This window comes from Equus asinus, chromosome 3, assembly GCF_041296235.1.
Source record: "Equus asinus isolate D_3611 breed Donkey chromosome 3, EquAss-T2T_v2, whole genome shotgun sequence".
NCBI lineage: Eukaryota > Metazoa > Chordata > Mammalia > Perissodactyla > Equidae > Equus > Equus asinus.
The window spans coordinates 105,994,138-106,016,270 of record NC_091792.1 but is presented as its reverse complement, the minus strand read 5'-3'; the positions used below and the strand labels follow the sequence as shown (position 1 = coordinate 106,016,270).

Here is a 22,133-nt window from a genome sequence, read left to right as displayed (position 1 = left end):
CATAGACAAAATTTATTTGACTGCTAGACCATCACTGGGACTACTTCTAGGTGAATGGCATAACAGCATTTAAAAAACCCACATTCACACCACTGACAGCCTGGTTTTAATTTTTCCATCTCCCTGTGTTGGCAGAAATTATGAAGGAGGCAGATAGAATAAGTTGGGGAAGACAAGGGCTGCTGTTCTAAAGAATGCTGAGTGTCTTATAGATACGACCGGAGTCCTGATAACATTTTTCTACTGTAAACCATAGGTAAATTATTTTTTTCAACATTTTGAAGATGAAAGGCTAAGACACAGATATTTCCCAAAAATGTCTCAGCAAACTCTAGTTTTTATCACCTCTTGCTACCTGAAATTGAACTTACTGTGCTCCTAAGCAAGATAGTTTGGTGGTATTCTGAAATTCAGGCTCTTAGTGCTGTTGACTCTTTATACCGGAATAATAATGTCATGGCCTATTAAGGATAATTGTGATAATTGACAGCTTTTCATGTGTGGGAGCTTATTAATACATGGATACCTAAGAATTTTTAAAATTATCCATCTTAATGAATGCTATTTGGCTGTTTCAATTTCTTAGCTAATTTGAAACAGAAAAAGTAACCATCTAATTTGCCTGTCTAAAGCCTGCCAGCATGTGAATCAATAGTCATTTTCTGGATTTGTTGAGGTAGAGGTAGGTTAAGGCATGGAGAAAGTCTAGCTGACTCGTACACATCCCTCCAGGAAAACTTGGATTCTATAAAAACGGTTCTTCAGTGCAATTAATTTGAAGATGCTAATATATGGATGGCTAATACAAGTTAGCTCGACTCTAATCCAATAAAATGGAATCATAGACATGTGTATGAGGACTCTTTTGGTTGTGAGTGACAAAAAAATTGTCTCAGATTACTTTAAGCTGAAAGGGAAGCATCACATATGATTGAAAAGTAACTGACTTCAGGCATGGCTGGATCTAGGCACTTAACTGATGGTATCAGGAACCTGTCCCTGGCTTGGTTCTGAGTTCTTCTGTGTTTGCTTTATTCTTAGGCAGGCTCTTCTTTTAGGGTTGCAAGATGGCCATCTGCACTCAAAGGTTTTATTACCATCTTAACACCTTAGCATAAAGTGAAAATTTATTTCCTGGAAGTTCCAACAAAAGGCTGACACTTATTTACTCTGATTGGCCTGGATTAGGTAAAGTGTCCACTCAAAAATTAATGGCTGTGGCCAAGAGTTGTGATATTCTCATTGTCCAAACCTGGGTCACAGGAGGTGGGTTCAGCCTCAATGGACTTACAAGTGTAAAGATGGTTCTCCAGTGGAAAATGGGGTGCTGGTATCAGAAAAAGAGGTTAGGAGTGCTGAGTGGGCAAGAGTAACAGAGAGCCACTACGGTGTGTGTGTGGTTAAAGATGTAGATGATACTTTACTCATTTAGTTATTTCTCATTTTGTATAGTTATGAATGTGAAAATGAAGTTTGAAGGTTTAATATATATATTGAAGTGTATTTTTAGGGTACTACAGTGGTCTAATAGATGAATTGTGGAAGTTCTAACAACCATGGTGTTGACCCGCAAACTTTTATGTCAGAATGAAGGAGAGAAATGAATGCTTAAAATGGTAACTATGTAAACCAGTTGGTGATAGCACATTAATAACTTAAAGAAATAAATAGTTATTTCTTTTTATACTTTAGTTTGATAGCTAAGACTTTACCAGATGGTGGACTTTGCCAAGAAGAAAATACAAAATCCAGAAGTCCTCATTTAACCCACAGAAGGAAATTTGCATGTTAACTTATGCTCAGTATGACTTGTTCGTTATGATCATTATTTCTATTAAAAAATGTTTTTGGTGGCCTGCAGGGTGGCCACAGTGGGATGCTTCCCAGACCAAAAATAAAAGAGCACATTCACAAATTGCCTTTTGGTGGATAATGAACCAAATGTTCAATTAGTTTCCTTTAGGACTATTTCATATGCCATTATGATTTCTGTCTCTTCTGAAATCCAGTACATTTACTGCCTGTATTGTTCATATGGCAATCTGACCGTTTTTGGGTTCTTTTTGCTTTTTAAATGAGATCTTCCATTAGAGTGTGGTGGCTAAGAAATAGCACCGGTGGGTTTGAGGTCTTATCAGTTACTAGTTATGTCATCTTGAGAAAGTCCCTTAGCCTCTTAATACTCAGTTTCCCTATCTAGTAATACAAGGGAGTAATAATAGTAGATATTTCATAGGCTTGTGTCAAATAAATGGAAAGCACTTAACACAATGCCTGGTACAATGTAAACATTAAAAAATGTTAGTAATTGTGTATTACATTTCTGTTGATGGCAGTTTTCCTGTTGTTATGTGTTGTCTTCCCCTCTGTAAGCTCCTCGAGGACAGGGACTTTATCTTAGAAATATTTTGGGTCCTTTCAACAAATACTATAGTGTATTACATACACTAAATCTAATAAATATTAAGTTACCAAGTGAGAGTATCGAACTGTCCTTCATTATTGCTAAGCCTCAGGGTTTCCCATTTTGTCACACTATGTCATTTTTTCTAGTAGCACTTAAACAGAGGCAGAGGAAAGAAGCAGAGAAAGATTGCTTGTGAGAAACTGGGGCAGAATATATATTATTCGTTCTTTCATTCACTGTCTTACTCATTGTTTCATCCATGCTTTTTTGTGTAACTTCGCTGTGCACGAGGTAGGTGCCAAGAGTCCTTTAGGTAGGGGAAGAACCAGGTGGTTGGCTTAGTAAAGGCGCAAAGACAAAGCACAGCCGTGAATAGCACATGGAGCAGTGGATAGTGAACGTCTTAACAGAAGTGCAGGTGAAATGTTGGGCCCCTCAGGGAAGCAGGAGGTTGCACCCAGCAGAGGAAAACAGCTTACCTGAAGTGTTCCCTTTTTTCTTTGTGGCTTACTCAGCAGGGAGTGGTGACTATCCTTTGGTCACTGTGCAGCTAATGCAAAGATGGATTAAGGGGAAAGATGGAATAAGGACAGTTTTCCAAACACAGATATTTTCCATTTCAAGGTTCTTCCGAGTTCTTAATGGTTCTTTGCAAATGGTTATGTTTTTGTGTACTTGAAAATGTCCGAGGATTATTCAGCCATATCTGATTCATTAATATTCAAAGTGACTGTCAGGAGCACTGTACTATGGTGGCCTTTGAGAAAGGTATGGAAAACACAGACCCTGTCTTCCAGGAGCTTGGTGATCTACTTGGAGAGAGAAGGCATGTCTACAAAAGTTAGGTAATCACGAGCAGTGAATAATTCAGACACACAGTGTTGTTATAGTTTGAGTAAAGGAGAGATTCAAGTTCTGTGAGTGGTTTAGTAAGGATATTGGAAAAGATAGAATTTTCGACTGGGTCTTGGAAATTGAGTCAGAGTCAGATAGAGAGGAGAGAAAAGAGTGTTCTAGACAAGAAAAATGAAAAAGTTCTGAAAATGAGCAGGTGTATTCTTCTGTCGGTCACAAGACAGTTCTGGGTTGCTGTGGGAGACAAGATTGGACACACAGATTGGGGCCAGAGTGACAAGAAAGGCAAACTGAGAGTGGACTGTTGTCTAAGCAGGCGTGAGGGAGAGGTTTCTTCTCGTATGCCATCTCTGATTGACGGACAGTGGCTGCCCAGGTGAACGCGGAGGCCGGGCTCAGGCTCCGCAGGAATGAATGTGATGATGCGTAAGCGATGTCTGCTGGGGGTGCTGGCGGTGGGAGCGGGTATGGACAGCATTCCTGCCGCTTATTTGCCTTCCTTCTTGTCGGCCATGGGGATTCGGGAGCACTGGGTCTCCCCAGCCTCTGGAGACCACCATGTTGTCCTCCTGCGGGTGGGCATTAGTCAGAGATAAGCACGTTGATGTAGAACCCTCCAGAAAATTCTACAGCTACTCAAAAAAAAAAAAAAATCAAAAAAATTAAAAGAAAAAACCTCCAATGCCTTTTAACCAGAGGACAGAATAAAAAAAAGAAAAAATCAAGGCAAATTAGAGGCATTAACTTCACTTTGATCTACAGGCCTTCTGTTCTGACAAAGGTGATTGGATTAATTTGACAGTTTCTCTCTCTCCCTCGCTGTCACCCTCTCTCATGTTTCTCTAGGTTCTCTTTTGTGATGAAACTAGGTTAGTTATTACTTAGAATCATAATCTATTCGTCTGTAATGCAAGTTGATATCTGATGTTTTCTTCCCCCAGGTGTTAAGTGAGGCTCAAGGAGTTTCATTATTTCCCCTTGTTCTTTTCTTGGCTGTTTCCTGGAATGTAGGTACACCTTTGTGTTCTCATTACTGAAGCTACTTAATTCATTGATGTAAAATCTGCAGAACTTTTGACTTTTTTTCTTTCCTACTTTATATATTTTCCACATATAGAGGTTCTCAAGGCCAATATCTGTGAGAGTTCTCTTTCTTATAAGTTCAGCAGGTTTTGCTAGTGAGGGCTTAGCAATTTTTAAACTAGTTTAAACCTTGTGTTTTAGCTACTATAATGATTATCATCATCATCCCACTTTTCAGGTGGGGAACTGGAGACACAGAGAGGTTAATTAACTTGTCTCAGGTCACACAGCATATATGTAGCAGAGTTCAGGTTCAAACCCAGGCAGTTTGGCTCTAGAATCTATATTTTTAATCTCAGTGCAATGCTGTGTCTTGTGTTTAGCTCATTTCCCTATCTGATCAAAACTTATGGGAAAAAAGTGAATTCCTAATTTACTTCACTCAGAGGACTCTCACTCTGCGTCTCTTTGAATGATGTTAGAAATCAAGAAGGGTATTTGCTGCCGCAGTGGAAGCCCCTCCCACACGTTATAGTTACAATTCCTGTGGCCTCCTATTTCTGATTCCCCGGGGAAGCTCAGGGGAGCAACTGAGGAAAGACACTTACTGGAGTAGCGAGCTAGTTTATGACACATGATTTTGGAATTTTATCCCAAAGGGATTGTCATATTTGTTGCTCAGGGATTGTATTTAATAAATAAGACAACTTCTGAAAGGCGCTTAGACTTGGTGCCTAGAGCGCAAGACCTGGGGGTAATGCTACATCCTACTTGGGTCTCACTTTGCAGAACTCATGGCTGAGTTGCTGTTTGATAAGCTGTGAGTCTTGTTTTCCTAATTTGAGAACACCAGACGACAGCGTAATGCTCTGCAGATTGGAGCCAAGCAGACGTGTGTGCTGTGTCTATAGAGGAGCTTCTGTTCTTTAAGCAGGAGAAACATTTGTGGGGGCAAACCCACATCACATTTTTTAGAAACAGACAAAAAATTGACTCTCTAAAAGTAGACTTTCCCCTTCTAAAAACTAGTTCTACTCCAGAGATCTTTGATGTTAAATGTCGATGAGAAGTCAGTTGAATTTGTGATTGTCAGTTTCAGAACCACCATGATGAATAACTACATTTTTAGTGATGTGAACACTCTGCTCCTTGAAAGTATTATCCAGAGTCTGAATTCTGCCCATCATTTCTTTCATGTCCTCCCTTTTCCTCTAAAATAACTAAACTTCCTATGTCTTGACTGGAAAGGCATTGCCAATGTTTCTAACAAAAGTCCCGGAACTTTAGATTTTTTTCTTTCAGGGATATTAAGAAATTTCAAAACTGTTTTTTTCTAATTATAGATGTGTAACATATTGTATCCTATATTAATATGTTATTTGATTATCTTATTTTAATGTTCTGCAAACACAAGTTCTCAGATATTTTTCTTGTTGTTGGTTTGTGAACTAATTTGTTTATTCACTTAACTAATTAATTATTCACTTAACCAAATAATTAATTAGTTATTGTTTGTTCCCCATTTAAACTCCATAAGAACAGGGATCTTGTCAAGTTCTTTGCTTTATCTTTAGAGCCTGAAACAAAGCCCGTTTAGAGCATAGACAGTAGTCGATAAATATTGCTGAAGGAATACATGAATGAATTGTGCACACTTTAGAATTGCTAAAAAAGTAAAAGGAAGAAAATAGAAGCCCAAGAAATAAACTGTATAATATTTGAAATATGTCTGTACAGGCAGTCCTTGCTTTGCACAGTAGTGCAGGACCATAAAAATGACTATGCAAGCTGAAATTTTGCAAAGTAATCCTAACAATCCATGGGAAAAGTTACTATTGTTCTTTGGCCTTTAAAAAATTTTGCCAAATCATTAGAATCTCTCTTGCTGTTGGCTATAAAGATATAGGGAAATGAAAAAAATAGTCAAACTAATATCTATTTAGTACATGCTAATTTAAAATGTTAGAAACATTGAGATTGAGGTGTTTTATTTCTTTGCAAAATCTTATTGGGAGTAGTTTGAGTAGTGCTTGCCTTCTTCCTGTCGTACAACGTAAGAAAGGGAGCAAGCGTCTCTTTGTGCCAGGCGAATTGTCATACTCCTCTCTAAGTTTGGATCAGCTTCCAACATTTTATCCTTCGTGCTTTCCATGTCAAGAAATGTCTCTGAGAGTTCCTTTAACATGAACTTTTTTTTGCCAGTGTCATTTCCTCTGGGACATCTTTATCATTTTGATACAACCACTTGCCTTATTTATGTTGATAAATTTGCCTTCACTATGTTCCTCCGACTGCATATCTAGACTCCCTCAAATGGCGAATGGCAGCATTGTGTACGGCCCACAATCGGCTGTGTCTTCTATAATTCCATTTACTTCTGGCACAAATTTCACTTCCAGCATTATCACTTTTTCTTTCTGTGCTCTACTTTAATCTTTGTTGGCCAGCTCCTTCTTTGATTATCCATGTCATATGAATTTATCATTGGGAGACAAGAAGGTGACACTACTACACATGCTACTGCCTGTGCATAAGCTGGATAACAAATGTGCAGTGACCAATCACTGACAGACGTTGAAAGTAGCCTTATGACTGGTCATTGGTCATGATGCACATATGTTACTTACATGGTAATTTATGGACTGAGGAGCTAGCAGTGGAGTTTGTACTTTATGCATTTACTCACAGTTAATATACCAGGCTAGCTGAAATTTGTACTATGTTGTTGGGGAACTAGTGGTATTTAACTAAACTGTGGTAATTGAAATTCATGCACATTGGAACCGTGCAAAGTAAAGGCTGCCTCAATTCCAGAATTTATTTATGCTTATGATTTTGCAATTTTATTTTGTCATTTAATATCAAAAAACAATAATCTCGACTTTGTGTTTTATGACTACATGGTATTTTGTTGAACAGTTTTAGTATAGTTTGTTTAACCAATCCTCCCTTTTGGACATTTGGGCTTTTTCTGTTTTTCTCAATTATGAACAGTGCTTCAGTGGTCAGCTATGTAGCTAAATATTTGAGATAACAGCTATTATTTATTTGGAATAAATGTCTTTCTAGTGGAAGAATTGCTGGCTTACAGGATAGATATAAACATTACCATGTTTTTTCAAATTTCTCTTTGGAGAGATGTTCTCATTTAGGCTCCTACCAGTGAGATAAATTGAGAGGTGCTGGTGTATGTGTCCTAAACCCTTACCCACATTGGGATTATCATTCTTTTTAATTTTTGCCATTTTAATAGGCAAAACATGTATTTTATTTTAATAATTAGTTTTGATTACTAGTTAGGTTGAGAATTTTTCACAGGTTTATTCGTGGTAAATATATTTTGATCTATGGGACTATATTCTGTCCTATATTATAGCAGTTTTCAGATGGTAGGAATTTTCTTGTTTTATTAAGTTGTTTGAGTACATATATTTCTACAAATTTGTGTGTACTTGAACTGCATTCTTGGTTTTATCCAGCGGTTATAAAGAGTATTCGCAGGCCTTAGTTTTGTATGACCATCACTTTACAAATGCTTTCCACTTTTTTTTAAAGAGAGGGAAAATAACCCATGACCTGGGGGAAATTCTAGTTAATTTTTCATTACATGATTTTTAGGAGTTGGGGTCAAAAGGAGCTAGTAGGGCATTCAATTATGTGCTTGAGTGTGTTGGAAATTTTTTTTCCTCAGGTGTACAATATTTTACTTGGGCTTGTTTTTCAAGTGCATTGAAGTGTGACTAAACATTTTTGGGTACTGCCATTATGTAGAGAAGAGGCCCCATCTTGTTAAATATTCCCTCATCCACTTTGCAGTTAGCCGGTTACAGGCAGCAAGGAGCCTCTGAGGGCTTGGGCTTTAGGCATTGGACAGAGGGAGGGAGGGTGGGAGGCAGGGCTTGGGGGAAACTCAGGATTGGGGTACTCTGTTGCCCCCTCCCACTGTGTAGAAAAAGTGATTGGTTCAAGCTGGTTTCTGTCTAACAATTTTGGATGGATCATAAGTGGGGAAGGAGGGAAAGTCATGCGGTTGGACCTCAGCTCATCTGAGGGCTAAAGGTTCTTTGTCACACACCACACAGAACTGGAGTGCTGTCCTTCAGGAGAGTGGTAGAGAGCTGGGATACAGTTTAGAACCAAAGAAGTAGAGAAGGGCCTTGATTTCTTTTTGACTTCAGGTTGAGGAGAAAGGAGGCTCAGCAAGGAAGATGTCCACTGAAAATGTAGAAGGGAAGCCCAACAGCTCTGGGGACAGAGGAAGAGCTTGGAACTACACTTTCCTCAGGGTTGTCCAGCCAATGTTTAACCACAGTATTTTCACTTCTGCAGTCTCTCCTGCTGCGGAACGCATCCGATTCATCTTGGGCGAGGAGGATGACAGCCCTGCACCCCCTCAGCTCTTCACCGAACTGGATGAACTGCTGGCTGTGGATGGGCAGGAGATGGAGTGGAAGGAGACAGCGAGGTGAGGCATGCTGACTATGCAGTACTGACCTGGGGAAGCAAGAGCAGGGCAAGATGGTTGTCTGCGACCACCTTTCTCTAACCTGAGCACTTTGAATAACTGACTGGCGTAATGTTGGCTGGGTTAAAGGAATGAAAGGATTCTTTTTCTTCTCTTTTACATTGACATTGACATGGACGCAGGATACGTTTTATTTTACTGCTGGAGTATTGTTTCATTGATCCATGTTGTTACAATTTTAACCTTTATAAGGAATTACAAGTCAATCTCCATTCATATGCTATTTAATAGTAAAATATTTTAAAGAGATAAACTAAGGCACCCGAATATGGTAGCCTAGAGCTACGTCCCCACATGGCAAGGTTTCATGTGAGGTCATGTCTGACTTATTACCCATTCCCCGTCAGGAGGGAGGTTGCAAAGGCAATGACTGTTACCCACAAGCTTGCTGTTCCAGGTAAAAACCTATCATCTTTTAAATATCCCGTGAAAGCAAGTAGAAGGTTCACCTGAATTCGGAGTTTAGAGACCTGAGTTCAATTTCAGACTCTGTCGCCTGTTAGCTGCATAACACTCAGTTTCTCATAACTTTGATTTTATCATCAATAAAGAGTGGATAACAGTGCCTACTACATATTATATATATATGCTATGTAAGATATGTACTATATGTAAATATAATCTACAAATATATGTCTAGTTATATCACGGCTATTTAGATGCATACATACCTGTATGTATATATGGAAATGCTTTGTAATTTGTTAAGCATTACACAAATATCGAAGAGTTCACTAATTTCACAATAATAGAGCTTTTCTCCTTTCTTTCTACATATAGATTCCGTTATAGACTCCACACTAAATCTTCTATGACATGTAACAATTATATAGTATAAAGACTTTGATATAATGCAGTTACTGATCTCTTCTTGTCATCATTACACGGAGATTCAATGAACTTCACTTTCACAAACAAAATAATGTTAAGATATGACTTTTATAGTTTGTAATTTAATTCAAGTCAATTAAATTCAACCAGTCTTTTTTTGCATGGTTAGTATGTGTCAAGCACTGTCTTAGGAATTGAAAATACAGAATTGAGCAATAACTAGTTTCTACTCCTCTGTCTCTAAAGTTCCCTCTTGAAGTCCTTCAGTCTTTGCTCTTTGGGGACCTGTTTCTGTGATACAGTAGTTGTCTTTCATCCCCCTCGCTCAGCACCAATAACCCGGATATTAAAAGTCCTCTGTAAAGTACACTTTTAGTTCATAAAATGTCCTCCAAAAGAAGGCTTTCAAAGTGAAAACTTTTACTAGCATCTCCATTTCATCCTTTTTGTTCCTTCTTTCTAACAGAAAAGAAAGTGAGAATTGTGTTGGTGCAGGCTGAATTAAGTATTGAGGAGATTTGAGTTTAGTCTGGACTTTCTGCTAATTAGTGGTTTAACTTTGGACAAGTCATGTAGTCATGTGGTCTTGCTGAGCTTGACTTTTCTATTCTATCACATGAGGGTCATATTGGGTTGCAGCTTCTCTAACTTCGTGCATATTTTATACTCTAAAATTCCATCTCTGTGCATAAACTGGTGTGATCAGCTATGACTAGGAGAGCCACTTTGACTCTTATTTTCATCTTAAAGTTCTGTGTGAGTACCTATATAGTGTAGAATGCAGGTGTAGTGTTCTGTTTTTTCTTTCAGTCAAATGTAGACTACAGTTTATTTTATATGACCCTTGGTCCCAGAAATGTGGAGAGATCACAGTTCATTGTATAGATAAGTAGAGGTTGAATGAGAGGGGCATAGTATTTTTACTTAAGATTTTTAAGATTAAGATGGTCTTGAATACTTTACCATCTTTGAAGATTTTATTTCCTTGGGAGCGTATGTGTCATTTTGGTGACGTGATTGGTCCCTAAGAGACTATATTGCTGGAGAGGAAGCGTGGCAGGAGTATGCCATGTGCAGGGAGAAACTGTGCAGGAAGAAACATACTCACAGATAGTCTATATTCTTTAACTTCTCCTATATAGGACTTACCACAATTTCTATTAGTTAATTAATCATATATGTGATGTTATTGTTTTCATTTCTCTCTGTCATTACACTAATTCATCTGAAGGCAGGGACTACCACGTCTGTCTTTCACTACTGTATTCCCAATACGTCACAGTGCTTGGGACAAATAGGTCCTCAGTAATATTTGTTGAGTGTGATTAGTTGAGAACTGATTGCCGTAGAAACAACTTTTCTAAATATAATACTTTCTTAGAAATATTGCTTGACCAAAGTTGGGCTTCTGTGATAATCCATCTCTTTCTGACTGATGGACAGCTGAACGACAGACCCAAGGTACCCAACACACCATTGAAAACCTCAGAAGAGGACTGATGTTTGATATTTCAAACTAATTCATCAAGAAGCTGATGCCATCTGCATTCAGTTCTCTAGCCTAGACTTCTTGCCTTATTTAATTGAAAACAAATAATTGGATGGCTATTAGGCATCTCAAAATAACATGTCTAAAACAGAGCTTCTGATCTACCCACCTCCAATCACCCCTCCTGAAGAGTTCCCCACCACAGTGAACAACTCCATTTTTCGTCGTCTTTGACTCCTGTCTCTCTCTGCACCCCCTACTCGATCCATTGGCAAATCTTATCTATTTTACAAACCATTATTTCTCACCTAGATTACTGCAAATGCTTCCTAATTAGTCCTCCTCCCTGCACCTGCCCTTGTGTGCCTCATGAACTATCCACCATGATCTCTTTGACCTTGTCTCCTACTTCTCTCCCTCTTGTTTGCTCTGCTTGAGCCTCGCTGGCCAGTCATGCTCCTGTGGCAGGAACTTTGCTCTTGCTGTTCCCTCGGTTTGAAATGCTCTCCCTGCTGCACCCCCCACAGATATCTACATGCCTCATTTCCTCACCTCCTTCAGGTCAAATATGACCTTCTCAGTGGCTGCCCCATCTAAAATTGAAAGCTCCCCCCAACACTCCCTATTCCCCATCCTTCATTATTTTTGTCCTTGGGACTTAGCATGTAGCATATGACATATCTTGTTATTGTCTCTTCCCAATAAAATGAAAGCTCCACGAGGGCAGGAATTTTTGGTTTTGTTCATCACTATATTCCTAGTGCCTACAACTACCTGGCATACAGTCCACAATCAAGAAATATGTGTTAATAGAATGAATGACTAGAGAAATGGAACCTTGATTCTCAGTTTACTGCTCCACCTAAATCCTACTGGGAGGCGGTTTAGAGGTGATTGTGCTTCCAGAAATGATTCAGGATTTTCAGTAATTTTTACTTCCTGCAACAGGCTCTGTTTCAGAGGGTTTTTGCAATAATTTCTGACTGCCACTATGATGTCGTTTCCAGACATGATAGGGTTTATTTTTTTTTTCCCATGAAAAGCTCTCAAACCTACCAGACAAATAAAAATTTAGTGCTTAGAAGGGATTAATTTTATATATGAAAGTGCAGCATGAATATTTTTCTGGCTAACTTATAAAATTGAGAATTCTTTGCTTTTTTGTGAAAACTACAATTGACAAACTATTTTATTCCATAGAGAACTAACCCTCCGGACGTCTCCAGCTTAATATAGTTTCTGCTGTGAGACCCACTCCCACAGAACACAGTACTTCCCTTTTTAATATTCTCCCTTTTAATGTTCTATACTTTTCAGCTGGCTAATGATTTGATTTGACCAAGAATATCCTCCGTTGAGTCTCAGCATTACTGCAGTTTTAGTCCTACTTCAGGAAGTTCACGTTAGCTCTGTGTCTCAAAAAATAAGGAGAATAGTTTCATTAGTTGGAAAAATAACCCTACTTAAGTCTTAGAAAGCAGCACCGTCAGGTAAAACTATGAACAAAGGAAGTCTTTATTTATGTCAAGTTTGCAGTACAGCTAACGCTGTCACCCTCTGTTTTCACATCTTTTCTCTGCTCTTCCCTTACCTAAAAGTTACAACTTTGAATTTTCACTGGCTCTTCCAACACAGAGCACAGGTTGAAGACTGTGCAAAGGGTAGAATGATCAGACCTGAAAAATGTATATGATCAGTGGAATGCAGAGAATACAATTTTTTGAAGAGTGCTCCTGAGTGTTAGGTCATTAGTATACTGACATTTAGTAATGTAGCCAGTAATTGTAATGGAATATTTGGTATTAGTGAAGAAGTCTGTGCTCCTCATTACGAATTTCTAGATGGCCAGGCACTAGCTAATGGGTTCATGAAGCAAACTGGTAAAAGAAGAAGTCCTGGTCCAGCTTTGGTGATATCACTACCCACCCCCACGCCAAACTCTTTCTTTGAGTCATGATATCTCTGCAAAAATGGTTATTGGCTTCCAGTTTTCCTTCAGTGAATATTCAGATGGGCAATGTTGGACTTCACAACTCTTATAGGAATATATGGTAAAGACCACTCCCCCAGAGTGATTCAAACTTTACTGCCAAACCTGGGTAAAAAGGAAAGCCATCACAAATCTCAACAAACACAACAAGCTAACAAAGGAAGAGGGCATTGATGTTTCACTTCTAGTGGGATGGCACAAAGGGACACCCATTTGTGTTTTGGCTCAGCAGACTGACCTGGCCTACCTCCAGAGAACCTGATTTCAGGGCCTGGCCGTCAAACATAGACCCGTGGACTGACCCTGGAGCTTCAGAGAGGGACTGCTCTCTTCCCACTCCACACTGACTTTTCTATCTTTTCTCGACTGGATTACTCTGGAAAATTCCATTTCAGACCAAGTTTATTTTTTCTGTAAGAAAAAGGCTGAAGGAAAAAAATTTAATCATCTATGTAATTATATGTAGTTACATATACTGTTTTGCAATAACTTTCATAGTTGATCTAGAAATTTAAGAATTCTCCTTAAAAACATAATTTATCCCAGACACCCACTAGCATTTTTTTTATGTGCGATGAGGCACTGATTAGTTAGCAAGAAATTTATTACCATTTAAATAGTTTTATATAGTTGGATTATATTCTAGGGCAGAGGTCATGTCTATTTTCCACTGTAAAACTGGAATGTTTTTAAGTTAGAGGTCTTGTGTTTTCTTAATTATATTTAATCATATGATTGGAAAGTTGCAAAATTCAGTGATTCCCAGTGGGCCTTCTGTTTCTTCAACAATCGAGTGAAATACTTTTGGTTGGCGGTCACTCAAAGTGCATTAAATTGCAGTGTACTTTATCATTATTCTTCTAAGACCTTGGAATAAATAAACTTCACCTAATAAACTCCTCCTCCAAGGTTACAACAGTTTTGTAATTGCAAGCATTTAGAAAGCCAACTTCTGAAATTAATTTTCCTGTAACGTGTCAAGTACCAAGGCAAAAGGAAAAATAGAAAACTCACTGCAGATATTTGATTATTCATAGTTATTATGAAGGGTAGATAGTAGCTTTTAGTACATTTTACAGTAACAATGTCTGTTTTTTAAAAATGTAATTACGCAGTTCTAAAGCACCTTTACAAATTCATTGGCGCTTGGGTAGGCTGAACTTTGGTACTTTTGCTTTAGCCTTTTATTTAATGGGTTCTGATTTGAATTGAGTAGTTTTCAGGTTTTTTTCAAATTTGTCCTTGACATGTGAGGAGGCTAGACATAGCACGTGTTGTTTCTGGAATGCAGCTACCTGCAAACAATCTGTTTAAATGGGCAAACCATTGCTATCATGCCTGAAAGCATTTCTTGAAAGTATAGTTAGTTCCTTGAACCATTCAAGCAATACATTTTAAAGGACTTTAATAGTCATTGTCCCAGAGTTTCCCTTATGTTAGTAGCTATGCTGTGGTATGGCGTCATCACAACATTCAGTTTTTACTGAACTCAAAGTGAAATAGATGCTAAGCTGACCGATGAGATAATACTTATCCCTTAGGAATGTAGATTTGAAGGAACTGGCTCGTTTTGAGACTTCACATTTCCATTTCTTTATGGTTAAATCTTGACCTAAAGGGCTGGTGTATTCTAGGAGGGTGAGTAATGCTATTCCATAAATCCAAGCTAGTTGGGATTTATGATTTCTAAATGTACTTTTAAAACTTGTTCAAAGTCATGTTTACCTCCAGTCAGGTTGCCTACGATATAAACTGTGGAGAGGAACGCAATGAAAGATTGTGCACAAAAGAATGCAGTGATTTTGCTTTTTCTTTTTAAAGAAATTTTTTTAAAACTTACGTTATTGAGGATGATGGCAGAAAAGAGCCACTGTCACGTGCTATATGTAAGTGAGGCTTAGTTTTCTTTTAAGAGATGGGTTTGGCAATACAGATTTATAGCACTTGACAGAAGGGAGACTCCTTAAGTAAAGATAAGAGGGAAGTGAATGCTGTATAAAACACTCCCTTTGCTGAGTTTCTAGCTGGCCCTTGTTATCCACCTTGGACTTAAACTCTATGACCAAAGATTCTATCCCTCAGCTAATAAGAATTCTTTTAGGAATAAAAACAAGGAGTCACTATACTCTTTATAGGTAACGTAATTTTACGTAACCCTGACTTGGTGTCATATGCAATGGAATCTTCTATCTTCTAGAGTCTTAGCTTGAGAAATAGATTATAACATCAAATGTAAATATGGTTCATGTATCATTTATCAACAAACATGGTTAGAGATTCTGTGAGAAAGCCTAAAAAGATAATATACCTAAAGTTAACCAATGTAATATGCTCCAAAAAATGATTACTCTTGAAATAACCCCAACTACCTTTTATTTTTTTGGCAAATCCATAGAATTCTGTGAGTGTCAAGTAAAATTTTCACTTTTCTCCCACTTCCTTCTATTTCTGAGGTTCTCATATCAACCAAAGTGAAGAACTACTAATTTACACACATACACACACACACACACACACACGAGTATTCAGGGTCTTTCTTTCTCTCTTGGAATGTTTGCAGCCACTTTTGTAGAAATAAACAAGGTCCAGTTTTGAAATTTTAGAACTTTGTTGGTGATGTTGGCTTTTTAACTTGGGAGGAAAACATGTAAAAATCTCCACTGCTCACTTTTTTGGGATATAGGTCAAAGTAGGAGGGTCTTGTAGTTGAAGGTCGGGTTGAGGATGAGGTTGCCATTGAAATGTGAGAATTGCCTGGGCCAGAGAGACTTCCTGCGAGGAGTATGGAGGGAGAGCCTTTGGGTATGGCCAGAATACTTCTGAATCACATGAGTGATGGGCTTGATTAAAATTCTGAATTTTCTTTGACACTGTGGCTGCTCTCTTGATCTGTTTTCACTCCTGGTTCCCCTCCTCCGGGGGTGGTGAGGAGTCTATAAATAGTGCCTTATGGAGAGCTTCCTCTGACCTCTGCCCTTTGTTCTCTTTAGTGAGTTAGTGAGCGTTTAGCTTTTTCTAGGAAAACATTTTTCAATCATTAAACTTTTGGGAGAAGAATGTAGAAAAACAATTTTTTAACCTCCTCTTTATCTTTTTCAATGTCTTTCAGAAGGTTTGACATAAGAGAAAGAAGCATTTTTCTTGGGGTCATGGTGAATAGTAAACTGATGTTGCTTTCTTGTTTTCCTTTACCAGCGTAGGAAGAGTCTATATGTGTGATGTGTGGGATATAAAGACTGTCAAATGTGTTTTTCTCTCATTTCCATTAAACTTTTCTTTCTTGCTATAAAATACTAAGTTATCAAAATGTCTAGGAGTCTTAGAAAGAAGCAGCTATGAAAGAGCGTTTTTTGTTCCATTGCTATGGTTAATATGAGATCTGTTATTATCAGAATAGATGTGTTGTTCACTGAGCTTGTGTATTTTTAAACACACGTGGAGCCAGACTTGAAGCGTAAGGCTTCTGTTGAAATCTCGGTGAGAGGGGAGCATGTGTCAGCTGAGAAAAATATATTAAAGTGAGACAGCAACTTGTGCTGGCCGTCTTTAAGCACTAAGGGGGAATTTTATGTTCACCTGACCACTTTACACAGCATGTTTTTCGAATATTTAAGATAAATGTTGGTTCATAACTGATACTTCACCTTATATACACTTGCCTTGTGAAAGCACCACAGAATTCTCACAATGGTGGCTATTTTTAGACATTGTAGGCTCTACCCACATGGAGAATTTTGAAATGCATATTTTTTCCTACCTTATTTAAAATGTTTAGTTAAATAATCATTCTCACAGATTTCATGGTTACGTATAGACAGAAACAAAACCAAGGATGCTTTGGCTCCTTTTGGTTTGTTTTCTTTCTCTCTAACATTAGAGGAGGGAGCGGTCTAGTGACTCTGTTTGGTGTACTTATAAAGGTAATGTAATTAATGATACAATAAGCTCTTAAGACTCCACAAAAGGAGACATTTTGAAAGTGCTGGAGGGGGTGAAGATGGAGGGGTTGATGTTGCTATTTCCAGAGGAGGTTAGAACACTTTTAATTTGCTGTTCACTAATCTCATCTTCCTAGGTGGATTAAGTTTGAAGAAAAAGTGGAACAGGGTGGGGAGAGGTGGAGCAAGCCCCATGTGGCCACATTGTCCCTCCACAGCTTATTTGAGCTGAGGACGTGTATGGAGAAAGGATCCATCATGCTCGACAGGGAGGCTTCTTCTCTGCCACAGTTGGTGGGTAAGTATGTTGTTTGAGGTTCCTATCATTTTTTCAGCTTTTCCTACCAATCCAAGAGTTGCCATCAATGCAGATGACCTCTAGTGTAAGCAGAGTTGGAAATTCTACAACATTTCTCTCTCTCTCTTTTTTTTGCTGAGGAAGATTCACACTGAGCTAACATCCATTGCCAGTCTTCCTCTTTTTGCCTGAGGAATATTCACCCTGAGCTTACATCTGTGCCAGTCTTCCTCTGTTTTGTATGTGGGTCCCTGCCACAATGTGGCCACTGATGAGTGGTGTAGGTCTGCACCCGGCAACCAAACCCAGGCCGTCAAAGCAGAGCATGCTGAACTTAACCACTAGGTCGTGGGGTCAGCCCCTTATCTCTCTTCTTTTTATTCTAAAACTAGTAAGATTTATTATAGAAAATTTGGAAAATACAGACAAATGTTGAGAAGCAAATAAAAAATCATTTATTGTACCTCCATTGGGTCATAGTCACTATTAGCATTTTGCCGTATTTCTATCTAGCTTTGTTTCTCAATCTTTTCGCTTATACTTTTCATTTTTTGTGTTACTTTTAGATTAAAATTTGGATCATATTGTATATAACAGATTTGCATTCATTTCCTTCACTTATTAGCATGAGATTAATATTTTGAATGGAGGGGCCCCATCTACCCCCACCCTTGGTTATATTGGACTGGGAATCTGGACACTAAATTTCTAGAAATCTTGGACCCTAGACATTGCACTGAGCTTCTCTGGGCCTCAGTTTTTTCATCTTTAAAATAGAGTTTAAATCCTCTGTCAGAAGGAAAATCATCTAGTTCCTAGGTTGGGGCTGATTTTGTAGGTGGAAGTAAGGCTCCTTTAACTGTGTGTAGAGAAAGGTTGTGTGTGGCAAGGAACCGGCAGAACCTTATGAGTCACTGACTTAGTCAGGACATGTTGGTGCCGAGTGTCATTTATACAACCATCAGCAAGTCTCTGCACCTCATGGTGCAGGGCAGCTTTGGCATCTTTTGTGATTAGCGTTGTGTAGTTTTTTGTAGTGGACGTTAGCTTACCATTTTAAACACTTTGGGCACACATCACTACATTCTAAACAGTAGTAATTGTTTCCATTTTCTAGCAAGAGCCTGGCCTAACCTCCCTTATTACCCTTCAGATCCAGGTGTTCTGTAGATCGTGTGTCCCTCAAAAAGAGGTGCAGGGGCTCTGCTTGTTATTCCTGGGAAATTCCATCACCAGGTGACCACTGGACCTGTTTGGATGACTACATTTTCCCAAGGGGTCTGCAGGTGCCCACCTTCACTTGTGGGGAAGAGGATGATGGATTTTGGCCCCCCAAAGTGACCAGTGTAAAATTCCAGTATAATTTCAGACGTTAAAATTTCTTTGAATATCTGTAGATGAAAGGCTTGTCTATGGCCTCTGTGTCTTTATAGACGATGGGAAGGCTGTAGCATTTGTATTGAAAGAAACAATTAGTTGTCAATTGAGGCATATATCTAGCTGATGTATCTGTATCTGATTCTTCTTCAGAGAGCTTGTTAGTTAGATCTGCAAAGAAGCCCCACACTTTTCATGCGTCTGAGGTACTTAAGGTGCCTCCTCCCTAAGGAGAAGGGAGAAAGACCAATGTGAAGACGCTGAGTAGACTGAATTAAATAGTTCATGCATTTATTCAGCAGTAGCGTGTGAGCTTCTACAATGTGCCAGACACTGTTCCAGGCCCTGGAATTAGGTTTGCAAATCTATCATTTTGTAAATGGGATAAGTTACAAATCCACATCCACATAGGTAGTCAGAAGATAATGTAAGAAATGCTTCTTTATGTGAAACTTTTCATATTTGACAAGGCAAGGGAGGCTGAAAATGGACATTTGATATGTGACGAGAGATCTTGGACTATTCTACCAATGGAAGATGGAAGCCATTGATAAAGACAGAGATAAACAATGGAAGGAATGGTTTTCTCGGCAATTTGTTCCACTAACTCTTTTTCATTTGTTAAAAGCTGCGAGAGAGATTATTATCCAAAAAAGTATCATGTTAGCAAAAATCAATCTAGTTGTTGAGTGAGAATTGCAATTTCTGTATTCTTAGAGTTAAGAACTAATCTGGAGCAAAGATGTTTGAAATCAGACAAGTTGAAAAAATAAGTCAGAAGTGGATAAATGCAGGGCAAAATGGAAATTAAACTTGTGTGACTGGGCAATGTGTAGGCAATCTAGGGGGAGAATATGTGCTGTGGTTTAAAAGTCAGCAGAAAGGTTCCTATATTTAAAAAAAGAAGTCCTCCTGGAGGCCATCATTACTGCCTGAAATTCTACCATTTGAGATTCATTTCACTGAGCCTAGGGTTTGTCCTCTGTTAAAATATACATACTCTCTGGCAGAGATCATATATTAATTCTGCGAGATGCAGAGTGGTGTTGTAGAAAGGATGATTGATTTAAATTTGAGGAAGTTTTAATTAAAGTCTGCCTCTAGTAGTGTATGTGACCATGGACAAGGCAAGTTTCTTAACTTTTTAGCAATCTTGGTTTCCTTATCTGTAAAAGCAGGCGTGAAGGTGGACCTCTCAGAGATGTGAGAATTAAATGAGAGCATCAGGTATAATTGTTACATACTTGCATGGCTATCCCAGTATAAATGAGTTTATCTAGATCTTTCTACATGTCACCTGGCAGAGGGCTGAGTGTAGACTGAGTCAGGTAGAGAGATGCTCAGGGACCTCATGAGCAGGAGAAAAGATTCTGGAAGGTGTAGTGGATGGAGCTGGAAACAATTTAGCAGCCTCTTTGCTATGCCTGGAGCTGGTCAGCAGGGGTGACGAAAGTTAAAGTTGAATTGCATACTTGGACTTTTCTGTAAAACTGTCTCCGAGATCTTCAGCACCAAAAACGGCCATCTTGAGGAGCTTCAGCAACTAATCCTTTCTGTGCAGTAGAAGACAGAGTCCCACGTTGTACTGGAGCCTTGTTAGCCAATGGCCAAAGAGAGAGGTTCTGGTATTTACTACATCTAAGAAAGGTTCATTGAGCATTTTACATTGTCACTTTAATTTTCCATTACTTTTTATTATCAGCTGTGAACTTTTTCTCTAACCTCCATGCATTTACCTTAAAAATTTTCATTAAATTTTAAAGTTAGATACCATGAGGTCCTTTGAGGTATCCTCATTCAGGACTGTGCTTGCTCTGTAGTCCCTGGGGCAAGCAGGCAGAGAGCCAGTGTTGTCATTCTGGAGCTGAGAACACAGGAAAACAGTTCAGAGGCAAATGCACATCACAAGTGAAACAAAAAAAGGAGGAAAGAAAAAGATTTGCCGGAGTGGGGAGAAGAGCATGCTTGAGAGAGTCTAACTGGCTGAAAAGAAGTACTTAAAAATCCTTTGAAAGAATCAAAACCTTACAGAGGGGTAAAAACATGAAGGAAAAAAAAGCCCTTGTTTCATTTTAAATGTCAGAAGATGGCCCAGTAACTTGAAGAGCTAGTGCCATTATTTGGTTATTTAAAAATCTTTTTCCAGCAGAGGATGAAGCAAAGTCGTTTTGTCCTGAATCATGCTGCTAATTCAGAGTTGAGAATTACGTACAGCTAGGTCTGAAGACGCATCTCCCCTCCACCTCAGTTCTACCTCAACAAGTGAGAAGAAAAAGAAATACCAGTGAGGGTGATTATATCAAACAAACAGTACCGTGATTTTTATCCTTCTTTGCAGCCCACCTGCTCCTCCTCACTGGCCTCCTCTGAGAGGCACGCCCACCCTCTCAGGTGCAAAGATCCTGCCGCGTGAGGGCCACGAGCAGTGGCGACTCTTGAAGCAGGTGTTACATCTCACACTTACATAAAAAATTCAGCCTAATTCTGATCCTCCTCAGGACCTCTTCTTTTTTTCTTCATGAAGAATCCCTTCTTAACGTTAATAGAAAAATTTGTCTTCAAAGTATTTAAAGGATAAAACATCATTTTCATGGATTATTTTAATAGCTTTATTATTACTGTCATCATTATAATTCTACATTGAAAGAATGTCATTCACATATGAAGCCGAGTACATGGGAATTTTCCTCCCTCCTATGTTAAAAAATAAAATGAGCCATTTCAGGTGTTTTATTATGTTGGGAAATGGATTAGGAAAATGTAGCTCTATTTTTGGAGTTCTCATTTTTATATTTAAAGGCATGCCTGAGCTGTGCATGTTGTCATGTTGTTTCTTGCTTTTTTATACCTTTTATGTTTTCAAGATGGTAATATATTTATTTTTAATCACAAAACTAATATATGTTCATTTTTAAATAATCCAGAAAAATATAACACATAGAAATTAAAATACCACTGATCTGATCGTTTAGAGCTGCCCTCCCAGCAGGTTTTCTGTACATCTCAGTTTACACATATGCAATTTATTTTACAAAATAGGATCATACTGTAACACTTTAATCTGCCCTTTTTAACTTAAATACATAATATGAATATCTTTCCATGTTATTAAACATAAATATCATTTTAATGGCTGCAAAGGATTATTGGGCATTTAAGTTGCCTTCAAGTTTTTATTGTAAATAAGAGAAGTGAATGAGCATTTTTGTTACTCTTCTGTGAAGACGCTTATTTCCTTAGTGTAGATTTCTTTCTTTTTTTATTGAGATAACATTGGTTTATAACATTATATAAATTTCAGGTGTACATCATTATATTTCAATTTCTGTGTGCATGACATCATGTTCACCACCCAAAGACTAATTACCATCCATCACCATTAGTGTAGATTTCTAATGGC

The 22,133-nt window shown here is 38.4% G+C and overlaps 1 protein-coding gene across 7 annotated transcripts in view; it reads left to right on the top strand.

Moving 5' to 3' along the window:
* Window positions 1–22,133, top strand: part of SLC4A4 (solute carrier family 4 member 4) — a 318,368-nt gene that overhangs the window by 116,799 nt on the left and 179,436 nt on the right. For all 7 annotated transcript variants that reach the window (XM_070505687.1, XM_044766111.2, XM_070505686.1 and 4 more), the window contains 2 exons: window positions 8,615–8,750; window positions 17,196–17,356. In XM_070505687.1, the coding sequence (XP_070361788.1) occupies window positions 8,615–8,750; window positions 17,196–17,356 (297 nt within the window). The remainder of the gene's footprint in view (window positions 1–8,614; window positions 8,751–17,195; window positions 17,357–22,133) is intronic.